This window comes from Caretta caretta, chromosome 10 (genome assembly GCF_965140235.1).
Source record: "Caretta caretta isolate rCarCar2 chromosome 10, rCarCar1.hap1, whole genome shotgun sequence".
Classification (NCBI taxonomy): Eukaryota; Metazoa; Chordata; order Testudines; family Cheloniidae; genus Caretta; species Caretta caretta.
In genome coordinates this window covers 42431860-42452486 of record NC_134215.1, presented here as the reverse complement: position 1 = coordinate 42452486, position 20627 = coordinate 42431860, and the positions used below count along the sequence as shown (strand labels likewise).

Genomic DNA, 20627 nt, shown 5'->3' with positions numbered 1-20627 from the left:
GTGCTCTTGTTGCCAAGAAGGCTAACAGCATTTTGGGCTGTATAAGTGGGGGCATTACCAGCAGATCGAGGGACGTGATCATTCCTCTCTATTCGACATTGGTGAGGCCTCATCTGGAGTACTATGTCCAGTTTTGGGCCCCACACTACAAGAAGGATGTGGAAAAATTGGAAAGAGTCCAGCAGAGGGCAACAAAAATGATTAGGGAGCTGGAACACATGATTTATGAGGAGAGGCTGAGGGAACTGAGATTTAGTCTGCAGAAGAGAAGAATGAAGGGGAATTTGATAGCTGCTTTCAACTACCTGAAAGGGGGTTCCAAAGAGGATGGATCTAGACTGTTCTCAGTAGTACCAGATGACAGAACAAGGAGTAATGGTCTCAAGTTGCAGTGGTGGAGATTTAGGTTGGATATTAGGAAAACCTTTTTCACTAGGAGGGTGGTGAAGCACTGGAATGGGTTACCTAGGGAGGCGGTGGAATCTTCTTCCTTAGAAGTTTTCAAGGTCAGGCTTGACAAAGCCCTGGCTGGGATGATTTAATTGGGGATTGGCCCTGCTTTGAGCAGGGGGTTGGACTAGATGACCTCCTGAGGTCCCTTCCAACCCTGATATTCTATGATTCTATGAAATGAAGGTTACACACTTGTAACCGAAGTTCCTCAGGAGGGACACCTACCTTCCCCTCTTCCTCAGAGTTCTAGTTACAGTCTCAGACGTGATCAAGTGGTGGAAGGAGCTGCAGCCATCTCTGCATCTCCCCCTTACCCCTCCACTCCCCGGGTTTCATAGGCTTGCCTTCAGAATGTTTAGGAACAGTGAAAAAAGAGGTAAGAGGGGGAGCAGAGGATGGCTACAAAATGTTCCACTAACTAAGGTGCATCATTGGTGCATCACATGAGTGTGAAGGTGCAGGGTCCATGTCAGAGAACTCTGGTTACAGGTGAGTAACCGTTATTTTTCTGTCTTCTGCTCTGACCTGACTCCTGTGTTCACTGCCCCTTAAAGTACATAAAGCTTCACACGTTTAGTTCCTAATGTATGTGGCTCTTTGGTCTCTACTGCTCCCTAAGTCCCCAGTCAATCACAGTTGACTCATTCTCTGACCTGCAGACCTCCAAACATTTTTGGTTTGGGAGAGAAGATGTAGCTTTTGATTTCTTCTCTTTTCTGGAAAGTGGCAAGGAGACTTTTTTTCTTTTCTTTTTTTTCTTTTTGCAGGGGTTGGTGGGAAGTATTTGAGATTCTTATTTTCCCACAGGAGCAACCCTGGACATCAGCTAGCTCCCGAAGGCACCCTGCTGCAAAATTTGCTAATGCATGCAACCATAATGAGTAACCACATTAAGTTGCAAGGATTCTAAAAATAATAAAGCAAGAGAGCTAATAAAAGGGATATTTGAATTGTCAGGCTTCAAAGTTAACATCCCATTGATATGAATGGGGTTTTTCACACTTCTGTTGTTGCTAGATTCAGACAGACATTACTTTGTCAGTTTACATTTTGTTTCCTTTCTGAAAGTTATCTTTGCAACCATAATGATTACAGACTTAATTTTTAAGATGGAAGTTTTGAACAATTATGCAATGATTTCACTGTTAAAATAGGTAATTATGTGGCCATTTGCACAGCCACATAATTCCATTGTATAAAGGGCTGTGGTTTTGAAGGAATGGAATAGAGATTTACAAAAGAATTTGTATTACAACTTCATGGTGATTGTGATGCTGTAGCAAGGGAGGGAAACAGGAAGTCTTCAGCTCAGATTCCTTTGGATCTATGGAGAGCAATTATATTTTCAAAGAGCTTTATTTTTCTTTTGGTATTTTTTAACAAAACCTTTGCCTGTAATCTTCAAAAAGATTTAACAGTATTTCAGTGTGTTCATTTACAATATTCAACTGTGAATTCTTCCTTTGTCAGCACAAACTTTTGATGCCCTTTCTCAGTACTACAAAATGTTCATTTTATTTTTTCATGAAGTCTCTATGGTACTTGTTTACAATGACTCATTAAAGAAATCATTAAAGTGGCAACAGATTTTGTAATGACATTCTTTTCATGTGATCTGGTTTCTTTAAAATTTACTTAACTCATTTCATAGTTATGTAACTAAATTGTCTATTTTTAAAACTTCTAACACACACAGCACTAACACACACAATGTTCAGTCAAGAGTGAGGGAAGATGAAGAAAGTTTGGAAGGCTCATCAGTTGTATCCAAAATACAGTAAATTAGTTGCAGGCAATGTAATGTGGTGGTCGTCTTAATTGCACTGTTGTCAGGTTGGTGGGGTGGATTCTCCATCACTGACCATTTTTAAATCAAGAGTGAACATTTATTCTAAAAGATATGCTTTAGGAATTATCTTGGGGAAGTTCTATGACCTGTGTTTATACAGGAGGTCAGACTAGATAATCAGAATGATCCTTTCCGCTCTTGGACTGTGTGAATCTATGATAGACATAAAAGCCCTCATTGGGGTCTTGTCTTCCCAAGGCGAAGTGTTTATGCTAAAGTGTGGCTTAAACATGGATATGGATTTAAGCCCTAGTAGTATAGGGTCAAACTTTGTTTTAAGTAGATTGAAATGTATTTTCAGCCAAGTAGACCATGTTTTTAATCAAGTTCCAGCCACGCTGGCAGGGAAACCCAGAATATGTTGAAACCATGCTCTAGTATGGCGGTTAAGGGTGGTTAGTTGTTCTGAGTAGACAAGAGCCTTTGTCTCTATTGAACAACAACGATGGATGACCTATTAAAACCTGAGGTGGAATGCCTGATCGCTGCTGCACATGTAGCTGAACGTTTAACTTTGTAGCTGTCAACAAAAATCCTCGTACCAAGTGACAGTTATTGTACTAAAATAATATTCACCTTATTTGTAAGCAAGGCGACTGTTTTCAATAGCAAAAGACTATTTATGGGGTGAAGGGGGGTGAGGTTTTAGTAGTAAACGTGTGTGCTGAAATTGAAATACTTTTCTCACTGCTCATGCTTTACTTTCCACATCCCTTTGCTGCTAGTTGGAATTTTGGTGCTGCAACTCTCAGCAAACCAAGGACGGCAGTGCAACATCACATGCATGCAGAAAGACAGAAAAACATGTTGAAAAATAGGGCTTTTCGGGTAAACAATTTTGCCAAGAATTTCTTCCAGGAAGGCCAGTTTATCATGAATTTGAGAGGATTTTCTTGCCATGCTGTATTAGGAGGAGAATATCACCAGACAGATATTTAAATTGTTTTATTTAACTAAAACAACAATGTTATGTATTCTGGATTTTTTTTCTTCAACAGCAAACATAATATTTTACCAAAATAAGCATATGAATTTTTGAATTTATGTAAACATTCAAATTTTTTTAAAATCGGGTTTGTTTGTTAAAATTGGTTTTAACTAAAATAGTTAAATGAAATATTAAAAAAAAATTTAAATCGACTATGTCAGCCAGGTCAACATGAGAAACTTAAAATATTGGCTTCTGCTGCTAACTAAGTTGTTTTCACCTTCATTTTCCTGTTCATAATCTGGAAAAGAAAAACAAGCTTTCCTGCTTTTTCAGGTCCCAAACAATTTCTCAATTTGGAACGAATTAGTCCAAAGGAAGAAAATATTCTTTCTACACTGGCCGAAGAAGCTACTGCTGTTAAAAGTGAGATTATCACTTCAACAGTCTCTGAAACCAAGTGCTTAAATGACTTCCACCCGTTCACTGGTGTGACTTTCTTTAAAACATCATCAGCAAACATATTTCTTGAATGAGTCACCCTTAGCTCTGAAGTTTATTATAGTTGGCACTGTTGGGGGATGATTGTTGGATTTCCATGTCATAGCCAACTCCTCTTCCTCAGCAGTTAAGGTTTGACCCTGGTATCAAGTATTGAGAATATTTGCAAGAAAATGAGCTGGAGATAGTTCTTGTCCCATCTGGTTTTTCTTAATGCTTGTAATTTAACTCTGTCATTGCATATTTCTCTTTTTAAGATCTTACTCAGTTCCTTCCAAATTTCAACAGCGTCAGCAATAAAACAGCTATTTCCCTGCGTTTTGTTCAAATTTGCAGAGGGACAATAGGGTTGCAGTCTGTTATATCTCACCTCTCGAAATTATTTATTTTAAAACATTTTTGCTGTTAACAAGCATGTTATCTCTGGAGACACAAATCACAGTTTGAGAACTGCAAAACTAAGCGTCTCTGATGGTATCTTCTAGGTGGGCAAACTTTTTGGCCCAAGGGCCACATCTGGGTGGGGAAATTGTATGCTGGGCCATGAATGTAGGGCTGGGGCAGGGGATTGGGTTGCGGGAGGGAGTGCGGTGTGTGAGAGGGGGTTTGGTGTGCAGGAAGGGGCTCAGGGCAAGGGGTTGGGGCGGAGGAGGGGTGCGGAGTGTACAAGGAGGCTCATGGCAGGGGGTTGGGGTGCGGCAGGTGGCTCAGGGGCTCAGCAGGGGGTTGAGGTGCAGGAGGGGTGTGGGGGATGGCAGGGGGCTCAGGGCAGGGAATTGGGGTGTGGGGTGGAGGAGAGGTGCGGGCTCTGGCCTGGTGCCACCACTTACCTGGAGTGGCTCTGGGGTGGCAGTGGTGTGCACTCGGGTCAGGACAGGCTCCCTGCCTGCTCTGGCCCCGCGCTGCTCCCGGAAGTGGCTGGCACCATGTCCCTGCGGCCCCTGTGGGAGGGAGGGAAGAGAGCTCCATGCACGGCCCTTGCCTCCAGGCACCATCTGCCGCAACTCCCATTGGCCAGGAACGGGGAACTGTGGCCCCAGGAGCTTCGGGGGACATACCCACAGGCGAGGGCAACGCGTGGAGCCCTCTGCCCCCCCTCCCCCAGGGGCCACAGGGATGTAGTGCTGGCTGCTTCCGGGAGCGGCGCGGGGCCCATGGCGCCACGCCTGATGGGCCGGATCTGGCCTGTGGGCCATAGTTTGCCCACCCCTGTTCTAGACTAAGCACAGAGTCCCATTGGGCAGATAGACAGATTAAGCTAAATAATCTATAAAGTTGGGTCCCTAATCCATGAACTATTGGAACTAATTTACAAAACTTTTCTTAAACATTACATGAATATATTGTCTCATACTATAGAATTAGAATTTCTAATCCCTATTCCATGATAAGATATCTTTGAGCTATAATGTATCTTAATTAAAACTATCTTCAGACAGGTTTTTTCCTCAAAAACCATTTTATCGAAAAGTCTGATTTTTTCAATTAAAAAAAAATTGATTTTTATCCACCCTGCTATCCACAATATACATCCAGATAAGACTAAGGAAAGGCTGGTCTTATCAAAATGCCAGAAATCTGACCCAAAATACCACTTTTTAGTGGTGAAGCCAGTTTGGTTTCCATTCAGTCCTCGGTTTCTCTGGACTACCAATAAGGATCCTAGAGAGACAAGATCGGTGAAATAATCTCTTTTATTGGACCACTTCTGTTGGTGAGAGAGACAAGCTTTTGAGCCACACATAGCTCTTCTTCAGGTCTGGGAAATGAATTCCCAGCCTCACAGCTAATACAAGGTGGAACAGATTGTTTAGCATAAGTAGTTAACACATTCTAATGGACCATGCAAGCTGAAGTGGCCTGTTAGCACCCCTGCAGTCATAGGACAAAAAAGGATGGGGGAGTGGGTTACATATTTTAATAATAAGCCATATATCCAGTGTCTTTATTATGACCATGATTTTTAGTGTCCATCAGAATTATGAATTTAAGCTCCCAGGCTTGTTTTTTTAAAGTGTTTTGCAGATTTCCTTTGAGGAGGACTAAGAAAAAAAAAAAAAGAGTACTTGTGGCACTTTAGAGACTAACAAATTTATTTGAGCATGACCTGCAGCTCACTTCATCGGATGCATATAGTGGAAACCAATCATTTTTCTGTGAGAGTTCATTAGAGAGCGTAGTGATCGTCTGATTTTACCCACATAGTTATAATTGGGGGGCATTTAGTGCAGTAGATGAGGTATACCACATGTTGTGATAGGCTTGTGTGGGTCCCATAGATCTTGAAAGGTGTGTTGTAGGGCATTTTGATCATTGTAGAAATGGAGATACATCTGGAGGTTTTGCATCTGTTGTTATGGCAATCTGGTCATGGATCCTGGTATGTATGGAGGTTGCTTCTGATGATGAGACTGGAGAATTGTTTGAAGGCTGGAGGAGGGGATTTAGGAAAAATTTCTTTCAGGATGTGGTCACTATCAAGTATGGGTTGTAATTATTTAATGATAACCTATATGGGTTCCTGTATGGATGGTAGGTGACAACTAGGGGCGTGAAGTCAGAGGGTTTTTTTTCTTCCTGTTTTGAATCAAGTTCTCTTGAGGTATTTTGGTGGCCTTTCCAAGATGTGATCTGCTTTTTTGGTGGTGTGTCCTTGTTTGGTGAAGGTGGTTTTAAGTGTATGAAGGTGTATATCCTGGACTTTCTTCTAGAGCATATTCTATGGTATCTGAGGGCCTGGCTATAGATAACAGATTTCTTGGTGTGTTTGGGGTGTTTACTGGATTTGTGAAGATAGGTGTGGTGATGCATAAAAACAACAAGGAGTCCTGTGGCACCTTAAAGATTAACAGATTTATTGGAGCATAAGCTTTCGTGGGTAAAAACCCGAGTTGTTCAGATGCATGGAGTGAAAATTACAGATGCAGACATAAATATACTGGCACATGAAGAGAAGGGAGTTACCTCACAAGTGGAGAACCAATGTTGACAGGGCCAATTCGATCAGGGTGGATGTAGTCCACTCCCAATAATAGATGAGGAGGTGTCAATAATTCCAGGAGAGGCAAAGCTGCTTTTGTAATGAGGCAACCAGTCCCATGGTGATACATGTTTCTCTTGTATTTACTTGTCTGTAGGATTCGATTATTGAGCTGACTGTGGTGTCCAGGAAGTTGTGGAAATGTTCTAGAGAAAGTTTGATGGATGGATGGTGGTTGTTGAAGTTTGGTGGAAATCTGTGAGGGAGTTTAGGTTATCTGTCCAGAGGATGAAAGTGTCATAGATGTAACTGAGGTATATTGTTGGTTTTGTGCTGTATTTGTCCAGAAATCCTTCCTCAAGGTGGCCCATGAAGAGGTTGGCATATTTGGGAGCTATCCTGGTAGCCATGGCTGTTCCCATGGTTTGGACAAAGTGATTGTTGTTGTATGTAAAGTTGTTATGGGTAAGGATGAAATAGGTGAGTTTAACAATGTTTGGGGTGGATCTCTGAGTGTTTTCCATCGTCTTGTAGATATTTGAGGTAGGAAGGCATGTGTCATTGTAAGGGATGTTGGTGTATAGGGAGGTGACATCGATGGTGGCAAGAATGGTGTTGTGAGGGAGGTAGTTAATGTTGCAGAGTTTCTGGAGGAAGTCAGTTGTGAAAAGACATTATGTGTGTGCCTTGTCTCAGTTTGGCATTGCTGTCTTGTCTTCAGCCGGCAGATGGATGCTCTTGGCTTCCTAGAAGCCTCTTGTCAGATTCCTCACTTTGTTCCCCAGCTAGGTATGGAAATAAACTTCAGTGTTCTGTGTTTGTGCTTCTGAACCAAGTTGCCACATTTTATATTATACCCTCTTATTTTGTGGTTAAAGGCTCTGGTGGTATTATTTTAAATTATATTAGCATGATACCAGCAGTGTGATTTATTATGTGTGACATATCCTGCTTCCAAATCCTAAGTGGAGGGGGAGAAGTGCTTTCATGGTCAAACAAATAGTTAGGCCACCCTATTATTCTTTCCTGTTAGCTGCTCTGAAAATCTTAAGACAACTCTTGCCACCAACCCAACATTATAATAACTGTTTTATTAAGAGATCTTGATTTGGTTGTCAGTTTCTGTCCCCCCCCCCCACCCCACAAAATAATTTCTTGCTTTTTGATGAGTTTTCTCTGGTAGAAGCTATGATATGATGAAGTGGTGATGATGAAGCTATGATAAGAGAAAGTGATACTGAAACACAGTCCTCTCTATGTCGCTGACTACACTAGGAATATAGTAATTAAAACCCATACAATAGAATATGAATATTAATTATAGAATTTTTTTGAGAATAATTTAAAATGGAAAGGTAATCATGTTTACCCTTTAATTAATGTAGGAGTAAAAAACTGTACGATGGTACCACATTATATGTTAGACTCAGAATTGGATTACAAATAATTACCAAAAAAGCAGACTATCTTGTCCCTTGAAGTATAATTTCTTAATGTTTTTATTTCATACTATTGCAAATAAGACATCAGACTGCTCTCACTGGTATCCATATATCACAAAAGGCCAAGGAATAAAATAAATGTCCTGAAAGACAATACTATCCTGTTCCAATAAATATACTAAAGTAGCACTTAGCCATTAATGAAATATTTCATTCAGTTAGAGAGTGCATTTTTAAATGGTGTATGTCAGTTTGAATCTGGAAGATAATACTTTTGATAAATCTTGAAACTTATTATTTAGACCTTTTTATAGTAATGAAGTGATCAAAGTTGTAAAACACATTATTTATAATAATATAAATAAACTGGAATCTATATGACAAAAGACATTTAATTCTGTTCTAAATTTTTTTTTACATTCTACAGAATTAAAGTAAAATAAAATGTGTTAACTATTTAGAGTTGGCTGTGACACACATCTGGGCAAATTGTTACACGCTGCCCACAACATTTAACTTAGAATTATTAGAGTAATTTATAACTCCAGTCCATCAGAGTTATAAAACCAAAACTTACTAAAAGTTATTTTAGAGAGATATCAGCAATTAAATTCACATTGACTAAGATTTCTTTATCTTCAAAAGAGCAGATAAACTTTTATATTTGCAGCCAAATATAAACACTTTAAGTAGAAAGTGATGCTACAAAATCTGAATTTAACTAGATTTCAGATTGACTGTCTCCCTTTAAGAAACAGTGTGAATTGTCAATAGAAAAGTGGGAAGTCAACCAAATAAGACTACTCAAATTGATTAAGAGTTTCAGCAAAAAGATAGGTTGGCAAAATGGTTAATTATAGCTAGAGAACTTAAAAGGAATAAGAGGTGTTTTAAGAGAAGAAAAAACTATGGACAAAAATAGCTTTATTAACGAAGGAGATAAAGTTAACAACTTCTTAAAAACAAGCCCGGGCAAAAATTTTATCCTCACAACATCCCATGAGGTAAGAAGGAACTACTACCGCCTTTTATTTTCCTGCTTTGACTTATTGCCAATACAATACATTGATCTTTGTATAATGGCGCCAGTCATTGAACAACAATTAGTGTTCCAGTATATTATTGCAGTGAGAATGGGTTTGCCTTGGCATGCGGTACATCAGATCTTGTCACAAGTTTCTGATATAGTGTCCAAATTTTGTTGACTGTCCACAGGAATCTTGTGCCCTTGTTGCCAAGAAGGCAAATGACATTTTGGGATGTATATGTAGGGGCATTGCCAGCAGATCGAGGGACGTGATCGTTCCCCTCTATTGGACATTGGTGAGGCCTCATCTGGAGTACTGTGTCCAGTTTTGGGCCCCACACTACAAGTTGGATGTGGAGAAATTGGAGAGAGTCCAACGAAGGGCAACAAAAATGATTAGGGGACTGGAACACATGACTTCTTAGGAGAGGCTGAGGGAACTGGGATTGTTTAGTCTGCGGAAGAGAAGAATAAGGGGGGATTTGATAGCTGCTTTCAACTACCTGAAAGGGGGTTGCAAAGAGGATGGATCTAGACTGTTCTCAGTGGAAGCAGATGACAGAACAAGGAGTAATGGTCTCAAGTTGCAGTGGGGGAGGGTTAGGTTGGATAGTAGGAAAACCCTTTTCACTAGGAGGGTGGTGAAACACTGGAATGGGTTACCTAGGGAGGTGGTGGAATCTTCTTCCTTAGAAGTTTTTAAGGTCAGACTTCACAAAGCCCTGGCTGGGATGATTTAGTTGGGGCTTGGTCCTGCTTTGAGCAGGGGGTTGGACTAGATGACCTCCTGAGGTCCCTTCCAACCCTGATATTCTATGATTCTATGAAACGAAAGTAAACTTGGGTTTAATAACAGCACTGCAGGGCATTAATAGGCCTTTGGTGCATATTTTGAGTGCTGAAAGGGTTAACCAATCAGTATGTATGTCAGGTGCCTGAACCGGGGTTGGGGCAGGGGATCCTTGGGGGGGAAGGGATGGCGGGGGGGGGGGGGGGGGGGCGCATGGTTCGGTGCTGGTGGCTCCGCCACTGTTAGGAAGCTTCCACTGCCCCTGATGTATGTCTTGGCAGTTAAAAGGTTAACTTTTTAATCCTAAAGTTTCATAAAACTAAATTTGTCAAAAGTGGGATGATTGCTGGTCCAGTGGAATACTACCTCTTCCCCTATTAAAATAGTTATTGCAGGATTCTGGGAAGGATGAGGGCAAAAAAGCTTAATTTATAGGCCAAGCTTAGTTATTCTTATAGCATGTCAGTATGTTGAATTTTTTCCTGTTCTGTCATAGGGCTTAGTGGAAAGTAACTTGGACATATAGCTGTTCTTGATGGCCCTTCCTCTTTCTTTTTATCTTGATCCCAAGTTGGTCATGCTAGCACTTTTGACTTTGTATCTTTTTTTTTGGGATTATCCTTGAACCTTTAATAAATATGGTTTTCCATAAAGTATTTCACTTGTCCCACAAAAATTTCAGTGTTGCGTCTCAAATCCCTAACACAGTTGTCCACTCAGGATATCTCCTGTCAATAGAAAATACTGGAAACCTTGAATTTTCAACTTGCTAGAACAGAAGAATGACATTTCCAAACTATTAAGAAATATATTTACTGCTGTAAGAGTTATGAGTAGTATGGCTCACTAGATATTCTAATATTTTTATGTTCCCCATAAGAAACGTTTCCTTATAGTAATAACTATTGGAAGGGTAAACAAACATTTCCAGATTTTACTTATGTTTTGTAGGGTCCACCGTGAGAACCTTCACTCCATTTTATTTTCTGGTGGAGCCAGTGGACACGTTATCAGTTCGAGGGGCTTTTGTCATACTGAACTGTTCAGCTTACTGTGAGCCTTCTCCAAAAATTGAATGGAAGAAAGATGGGACTTTCCTAAATTTGGTGTCAGATGACCGGCGCCAGCTGCTGCCAGATGGATCTTTATTAATAAATGGTGTGGTACATTCCAAGCACAATAAACCTGACGAAGGATATTATCAATGTGTGGCAACTGTGGAAAGCCTTGGGACCATTGTAAGCAGAACAGCAAAGCTTACAGTAGCAGGTGAGTCCTGCAATTGACTGCATGATAATGTTGATGTGCATGTGATGGGATCCCCAGGGTGCAGCCTGGGACTGCGGTGCCTCCTTTACTCTCCAGCCTGAGCTGTCTCTCACAATCCTTTGCTAGTGACAAGCAGCAAAACCCTCCAGGCACTGTTATCGCTCAGCACAACTGCATGTGGAGCCCCACACCCAGCTAGATTGTAAGAGTGCTCCCAGAACCATTCATGAATCACAGAGAAAGGCACCAGCCGAATCCCCCCACCTCCCAGCCTTGTACCTCAGGAATATACCGTCTTGCACTGCTCAAGATGAGCAGTGCAAGTTTATTAATAGGTTTACCACTTCATCAATAGAAAGTAGATATCTGCCAGCCTTTGTAAATGTGAGCAGATCTATCAAACACTTTAGGCAAACTCACTGGTAAAGATAAACAGTAAAACAATTTTATTGACTACAAAAGGTAGATTTTAAGTGATTATATAAGTCCCAGGTAAAAAGTCAGAGTGGTTACCAAAATAAAATAAAATATAAGCACGCAATCTAAATTCTCATCTCTGTTAGCTTGGGCAACATCTAGATTAAGCAGTTTTTCTGACCCCACTAGATATTGAAGTTCATAGTACACAGCTTTCATCCTTGAAACCTGGGCCAGTCTCCCCTGTTGGAGTCTTCCGTCTTTTGAGTGTCCTTGTTGCTTGCGGGATAGGTGGGGGGAGGAGAAATGGCCAAGCATAGGGACCCTTGTGTTCTGTTTTATACCCTCAGTCCCGTGTGCTTGGAGAACACAAGTTCAGGCATGTCTGGTGGGCATTGCTGAGTCCCCAGGCAAGGTCGAGCAATTCCCTTGGTGTCACCTTGTGCCTGTGAGTCACTGCATTGTAGCTCCCTTGCTGGACAATAGCTGTTCAATACCCGCCTGTGAGTTGGTTACTTTCCTTGCTGTTGTCTCCTAGAGAGCTAATATCTGGCCGATTCCCGAATTTATGTTTTAGTGGCAACCATACAACACAATCTCATAACTTCATGTGCACTAATTATATACATATTTAGATAGGTTATGATTTGCCAAAAGTCATTGTTCTTTCTCCTGAAACCTCACATGGCCTTCTTTCTGGAATATCACAATTATATATAAATAAGGAATATAGGGGTTACAGGGCACTCCCCCAAGGTATAGAATGTCACAGTGCACTCTCTTCTATAGAAAAGGAGTACTTGTGGCACCTTAGAGACTAACCAATTTATTTGAGCATAAGCTTTCGTGAGCTATAGCTCACTTCATCGGATGCATACTGTGGAAAGATGAAAGATGTGCATCCGATGAAGTGAGCTGTAGCTCACGAAAGCTTATGCTCAAATAAATTGGTTAGTCTCTAAGGTGCCACAAGTACTCCTTTTCTTTTTGCGAATACAGACTAACACGGCTGTTACTCTGAAACCTCTGTCCCTCTCTGGAGGGAGATGCTTTGGAAGAAAAGACCAAGTACTTTGTCACTTGCTAATTTAAGTACCTGGCTAACACAACTGAGAAGAAATATATATGTTAAAGAATCAACATCCCTGTCCCTTCACTTAGGGGCTGAGAGAACTCTCACCCAAGTTTTTTAGTCTCTAAGGGGACCTCTAGCAAAACGAGGGAAGATGAAACTTGGTATTTCTGATATTTCAAAGATAATAAGCAGAAACAGAAGTGTTTGAAAGGAAATAATCTGCCAGATTTTTAGACCTTCTTTACAGATGCAAAGAAAACACAAAAAGCACAATCCCATTTATTTTCCTTTTGGTGGTCACCTTTAAGGTCATGTCTAATTGTCTTCAAAGTGTCTTTGGGACTAGAGAACAGAGATAAGGAACTTGTTGGGGAGGGTTTGTATTCTCTAAATATGTCATGTTCAGTTTATAGCTGGAGCCCTACCAAATTCATGGCTATGAAAAATGCATCATGGACCATGAAAACTGGTCTTTTGTGTGCTTTTACCCTAAACTATACAGATTTTACAGAGGAGACCAGCATTTCTCAAATTGGTAGTCCTGTCCCAAAAGGGAGTTGTAGGGGATTGGCCGCAAGGTTATTTTAGGGGAGCCACGGTATTGCCACCCTTACTTCTGCGCTGCCTTCAGGGCTGGGTGGCCAGAGAGTGGCGGCTGGTGGCCAGGCACCCAGCTCTGAAGGTGGCATCCCTCCAGCAGCAGCGCAGACATAGAATCATAGAATATCAGGGTTGGAAGGGACCCCAGAAGGTCATCTAGTCCAACCCCCTGCTCGAAGCAGGACCAATTCCCAGTTAAATCATCCCAGCCAGGGCTTTGTCAAGCCTGACCTTAAAAACCTCTGAGGAAGGAGATTCTACCACCTCCCTAGGTAACGCATTCCAGTGTTTCACCACCCTCTTAGTGAAAAAGTTTTTCCTAATATCCAATCTAAACCTCCCCCACTGCAACTTGAGACCATTACTCCTCGTTCTGTCATCTGCTACCATTGAGAACAGTCTAGATCCATCCTCTTTGGAAGCCCCTTTCAGGTAGTTGAAAGCAGCTATCAAATCCCCCCTCATTCTTCTCTTTTGCAGGCTAAACAATCCCAGCTCCCTCAGCCTCTCCTCATAAGTCATAAGGGTGGCAATACCATATCAGGCCACCCTTTTGTCTGTGCTGCTGCTTGCAGAGCTGGGCGGCCAGAGAGGGCAGCTGCTGACTGAGGGCCGAGCTCTGCAGGCAGCAGCGCAGATGTAAGGGTGGCAATACCACACCATGCCATCCTTCCTTCTGCGCTGCTGTTGGTGGCGGCTCTGCCTTCAGAGCTGGGCTCCTGGCCAGCAGCTGCCGCTCTCCAGCTGCCCAACTCTGAAGGCAGAGTCGCAGTAAGGGTAGTGGTACCGCAACAGCCCCCCCCCCCCCCGGACCCCTATAATTACAACACACTGAAATTTTAGATTTTAATACCCAAAATCATGAAATTTATTATTTTTTAAATCCTATGACCGTGAAATTGACCACAATGGAACATGAATTTGGTCGGCTCCTATTTATAGCTGAGGCCTCAGGAATGTCTGATTCTATTATTTTTATGGACAATGTAGCTTTATGCAAACTATATACCCTACGTGAAAGAGGCTTATAATTACTTCACAACAGCAAATCAGACTTCAAAAACAAAAGCAAAAGAAGCTGAAGCAATTTAAGGAGAAAAAATTGGCCATGCAGCAATTTTCCTTCGTTTCTCTAATGATCTACTTGCCAGCTTTTCTGACAATTTTTTCTTCTCCGCACAAATGGCTCAGGGTAATGAATTCATCCTGACTGATGCTACAGCATCTCCCTTAGCTGCTGTTTGTTGCCATTTACATTCAGACATTGTCTCTATTACATTATTATGTGGTATTGTGAAAGACCAGTAACAGTGGAAATAAACAACTGATTTTTCTCCATCTTACAGAGTATCCCTGAAATGGGAAGTATATTCCTATTTATTTATTTTATTTATTTGGAAATGACATTAAAAGCAATCCCAACAGTTTTATCTAAATAATTATAATCTAGCCTCTTCTCACTGAGTTGTGGTATTTGATTTTGCTGAGTTCTACACCAGATCATTTACACTGTATGGCATGTCCGTTCATTTTCAGTGCAATGATTATGAATATGTAAAGTTAATAGAGTGAGAAACAGAGAATTCAAAACACCTTTTACAATGTCCAGGCCTTTTTTCATCCTTTGTACCGTTCTGAACATTCCCATGGTCTAGGGCTGGAGGTTCTGTGACACGATCACCTGTAATAAACTTAGAAATGCTGCTGCACAGGCAGATTTTTTTGTTTGTTTGCACTCCTAAAGCTACACTTGAAAGGAAGTTTGTAAGCACTGGCATGAACAAATCTGTCCACTCTGGATGAGGCCATTGTAATACAAACATTTACCACACAAACCTTTTTGAACCCACACACCCACATTCATGTCTTAGAAGAATATTGATTGTGGGTGGAAACATTTGTTAGAAATGCATATGACAAAATATTACTTACACATTTTTTAGTGGTAAGTGAAATTGAGTCTGGAGCTGAGATCTTGCATAAGGCCCTAGCCTTTGAGAGAACAAGGATAGAAGTGGTGATGTTGAACTATTGGCACTTGGACACAAAAGATTGGAGTTCAATTTCGACGCTGCCACAATTTCCTGTGACCTTGGGCAAGTTGCTTAATTTACCTGTACCTTAGTTCCCCATCTGTAAAATGGGAATAATACTTCCTTTCTCCCACATTTTGATTATATTGTTTATTTAGATTTTAAGGGCTCCCTACTCAAATCTGTCCACTGTGGATGAGGCCATTGTAATACAAACGTTTACCACACAAACATGTAATACAAATAATTAAAGTTGGGTAGGTTGGTCTTATGTGATGTATAGGATCTTATGTTGCCATCTGTGCTGGGATGCATTTCATATGTTTAAAAAACAGTGAGGTGTAATATAAATTCTTTTATTGAAATGAGTTTGGAATAACTGTATTACTTACAGGTTTCAGAGTAGCAGCCGTGTTAGTCTGTATTTGCAAAAAAGAAGAAGAGTACTTGTGACACCTTAGAGACTAACAAATTTGAGCAAATTTAAGCTTTCGTGTCAAGGTTCCTTCCCCACTCTGAACTCTAGGGTGCAGATGTGGGGACCTGCATGAAAAACCCCCTAAGCTTATTCTTACCAGCTTAGGTTAAAACTTCCCCAAGGTACAAACTATTTTACCTTTTGCCCCTGGACTTTATTGCTGCCACCACCAAGCGTCTAACAAATATGTAACAGGGAAAGAGCCCACTTGGAAACGTCTTTTCCCCCCTCGAATCCTCCCAAGCCCTACACCCCCTTTCCTGGGGAAAGCTTGATAAAAATCCTCACCAATTTGCATAGGTGAACACAGACCCAAACCCTTGGATCTTAAGAACAATGAAAAAGCAATCAGGTTCTTAAAAGAAGAATTTTAATTGAAGAAAAAATAAAAGAATCACCTCTGTAAAATCAGGATGGTAAACACCTTACAGGGCAATCAGATTCAAAACATAGAGAATCCCTCTAGGCAAAACCTTAAGTTACAAAAAGACACAAAAACAGGAATATACATTCCATTGAGCACAACTTATTTTATCAGCCATTTAAACAAAACAGAAACTAACGCATATCTAACTAGATATGCTTAAGCTTATGCTCAAATAAATTTGTTAGTCTCTAAGGTGCCACAAGTACTCCTTTTCTTTTTGTATTGCTTACAAATGGCAAAACTGCAAGTGAGTAATGCAGTGCAATGATTGTCAATAAAACACTTATGCTACACTACATTGTGTGCCCCGTATATGACACATTCTACAGACACTATGCTTGAGTTTTTAACTTAAAAAGAAAATGGTATTTTTCAGAACCTTCTACATGTAAAGCCAGGCTGGCTATATGCTGTGAATATATAGGCTTTGAAAGGAGTGGTAAAATGTAATTGATACTGTCAAGGCTGATTACCCACTCTGGCTCTTCAAGTGCAGAATTGGGGGCCCGCAAGGATTCTAAAACTTAATACTGGCCACTCCAGACTTGTATTAAACCTCCAAGGTTACAGATTCTCTCTGACCTTGGATGGGTAGATGCTGCCACCACCCAAATGCAAAAAACCCCTTTTGACAACTGAGAAAGGCACACTTGGGAATTCCTTCCTGTGGGGTACCCTCAAGCCGTGTCACCCTCCCTCTGGGGAAGAGCTGAGGAAAAAACAAAAACAAAGGAAATCAGCTGTTGCCACCGGCTAATTAAACAACATATGCACAAACCTCTGAGGATACAAAAACACAAAACAAAAACCCAATTCTGTTCTTAAAAAAAGGTAAATTTTATTAAAAACAAAAGAAAGAAAATACATCTGGAACTTAGGCTTTTGCTAGATTTTAAAAAACCCACTTAGAAAAATTAAACATCAAGAATAACCTTCTTGAGGTTCAGCTTAATGGTTACAAGCGAAACAAAAGCATTTGGGGGTTAGCACAGAGGAGTCCACAAGCCAATAAGAAATAAATAACCCTAATTGCATCTTTGTAGACATTCCCTAATTTACTTATGTATCTGGGGTTTCAGATAAGCAATTCCTAGGTATGATTTGATGATTTTTCATACCTGGTTTAAAGCTTCCTACAGCATAGTTCAGCCCTGTTCCTGCTCAGTCTCTCCTCTCTCCGGAGAACAACAGACAGACAAAAGGGGAGTCTTGTTTCAATTTTAAAAAGTTCTAGCCTTCCCATTGCTTCTTTTGGTCAGGTGCCCACTCACTTCCTTTTACCTATGAATGCAGTCAGACTTTTTAACCCTTTATAGGTAAAGCAAATAGAGAACAGCCACCAAGAAGGATTTTATGGCTGGCTGGCTGGCTGGGTGTCCATAAAAGGAAGCTACCCTCCGACTTCATTTATCACAGATACATTTTATAAATATTATTAAATAATCTAAAAGTTTTCCCTACATCATAATGTCACACATTTAATGATATGCCAACATTAGAAACAGAGGCCTTATACCATCTATATAACATAGAAAATATCAATAACTAAAGTAAGGTGTTGCTGCTGATTCATGCTTTGCATGTATTAATATTATATGCAGTGCTGATAAGATCTATTTGCTTAGAAAAGCTTTGTAAAATATCATTTAATTCTCAGTTTCTGAGTTTTAAATTGCTTTGACTGTGACTGAATGTGTTATTTTAGGGAAATAGACTTTTGGTTGCTTGCTTCCTTTTTGGCACAGTGCGATAAACTTGTCATTGTGGCACTGAACAATTGATGATGTGGTGCCAGGAAAGGTTTGCAGTGGGTTTGACTGTGCGCTTTTAGAGAACCTGTTCCAGATATGAAAATAAATTTGGTGCTTAGTCTTTAATTCACTTTCAGGTGAACTTCAAGTATTTCTATTTATTCTTTCTATGTAAGATTTAGGTAAGCCATCTGGTTACGCTGGGTCGCAAGTAGAGACAAAGCAAACAAGATGAGGTGCAGAAATGCAGTGTTGGGTTGCATAATTTAAAGATGCAAAAGCTAAGTTTCTTGCAATAACGTACTCAGCCACACTGCACAGTCTGTATTTTTGTGGTGTCTTTCATGATATATATTTCTCTCAGTAGTACATTATTATACATTGAACATAGAAAATAGGAAAGTAAAATATACATGTGTGGAAAACAGCTAAGTTATTGTTGTACAAACTTTAAATTGTGCCTTTCCTGATTCTCTAACTTTAACTGTGCAACCTTCGTTTTGCATGAATATAGTTTTTTAGGTTTTTGTAAAGGAGAGAGAAAACATGGGTACATTTTGAGGAGGTACTGGTATATTTCTTGCACAATAAGTGCATATTTCTTTAACTGAAATAAAAAAATCGTGTGCGCTTCAAAGTGTGTATACTTAAGAGGTACTGGTTTAATATATTGAAGAATCTCACTGACTTCTTTCAAATCATTCAGGAGCAGTTTAGCACTCCATCCCCTAATCTTGGATGTTTGGGCTGGAAGTCTGCACCAGGGCAAAAATAGAGGCCTATGCAGAACAGCTCTCTTGAAGTGTACTTTCAAGACTGAGAAAGTTTCATCGCTGCTAAAGCGCACACTTCCATTTTCATACTTTGATAACCTTGTTAAGTTGGAAAAAATCAGAAATTAACTAAGCATAAATAAAAAAAAAAAGCTGAATTAATTTTGATTAGACCAAAAAAATTAAAAGTTTGCCATGGAGAGGGTCCTTCCAAAGGCCTGTGCTGTCAAACACCTCCTGGTGTGTATTGATTTGGTAATGAGTTAAAATCCAAAATGTGTGGTGTGATAGACCCAGGCCAGTTGGGTACAGCTGAGTAGTAGAAGGTAGATATACTGGCCACTGGATAAGCAGTTTTCTGTTCCCTGACTGACCAGAGCAGGGGCTGCTCCAGGCTAGGGTGAACACATGACTCCAGTTGGCCTGCAAAGAGTCAGTTGAAGCTGTTAGGCCAATGAGAACACCTGACTCCAATTAACCTGCAGAGTGTCAGGTGAGTCTGTTAAGCTAATGTGAACATCTGACTCTAATTAAGGCACTTCTGATACTATAAAAGGCTCACTCCAGTCAGGCCGAAGGGAGCCAAGGAGAGGAAGTGTGGCTGAAGGGCTGGGTAATGAAGACAGCCTCAAGTCACTGGAAAGGGAGCCCTAAGGAAAGGGTGAAGAAGGCATTGAGAGAGAGAAGCGGGAGAGCTGTGGGGAAGTGGCCCAGGGAAATGTAGCAATTCTGGTAGTGAAAGGTCGGCTGCCAACAGCTGCTGCATTTATGGTCCCTGGGCTGGAACCCGGAGTAGAGGGTGGGCCCGGGTTCCCGGCAACTTGCCACTACAGAAACACCTCCTGGGAGGGGAAGACAGGCCCTTGTCAGGACAGGAGGCTAAACTATTCTGGAATAAGCCCGTAGGGACAACAGAGATGGTGGGAGTTGGCTCACCAACCTCCTTGCTGAAATATGTTGAAAATGGCTCAGTAGGCTGTGACCCTTGCCTCTAGAGGGAGAAGGGCTATGGAGAGGGTCACAGTGAGCCTCTGAGGCTAGCGTAATCTGCCAGGAAGCACGGGACCCACTGAGACAAGGTCGGAGCTCTGCCACAGTGGGTAATGGCCCCTAGTTCTGAGACTTGATCCCCCCCCACAGGGTAACAACGGTTCAGGCTTTTTTGGAAGACTGACGATAAACCTCCCCAAAGCTTCTTTACTGCCAGGTGAAGAAAAATGAGGCAGAGTCCCATGCACTAAACCAGTGGTCTCCAAACTGTGGGGCATGCCTCCCTAGGAGGGCGCAGAGGAATGTCTGGGGGGCGGGGAGGGAGTGCCACCCAGCTAAACTCTGCCCCCAGTTCTGCTCCGGCCTCCGTCCCAGCCGCCCGGGCGCTAAATGTGGTAACACGCAATAACCAGTCTCGTCCATCACTGGGGGATGGGAAGTAGGGTTGCCAGGTGTCCGGTTTTTGACCGGAAAGTCCAGTAAGCAGTGCTGACCAGACACTAAAAGTCCGGTTACATGCAGTAACCGGCCTCTGCCACTGCAGGGTGGGAAGCACAGCAGCTGGAGCCTGGAGGAGCTGCTCTCTGCTCAGCTGCTTACAGAGAGAAGTGGCTGGCTGGTTCCTGGCCAGGTCAAGCCTCTTAGGCAGAGAGGTTGGTGTGTGTATCCTGTCCACCCCCCGTATGTCCCACTGTGACCCGATTTCCCCATCCTGACACCTTGCTCTGGGGACTGGCCCCTCCTGCCATGCCCCGATTGGGCGGGCAGGCAGGCTCCGCTTCCACTCTTCCCAGCCCAGCTCTGCAGGTGGCAAGTGAATCCTGGGACGTGAGGAGTGAGCAAC

At 41.5% G+C, this 20627-nt stretch overlaps 1 protein-coding gene across 12 annotated transcripts in view; it reads left to right on the top strand.

Moving 5' to 3' along the window:
* NEO1 (neogenin 1) overlaps window positions 1-20627 on the top strand; it is a 517036-nt gene that overhangs the window by 196482 nt on the left and 299927 nt on the right. For all 12 annotated transcript variants that reach the window (XM_048866141.2, XM_048866140.2, XM_048866143.2 and 9 more), the window contains exon 2: window positions 10922-11239. In XM_048866141.2, the coding sequence (XP_048722098.1) occupies window positions 10922-11239 (318 nt within the window). The remainder of the gene's footprint in view (window positions 1-10921; window positions 11240-20627) is intronic.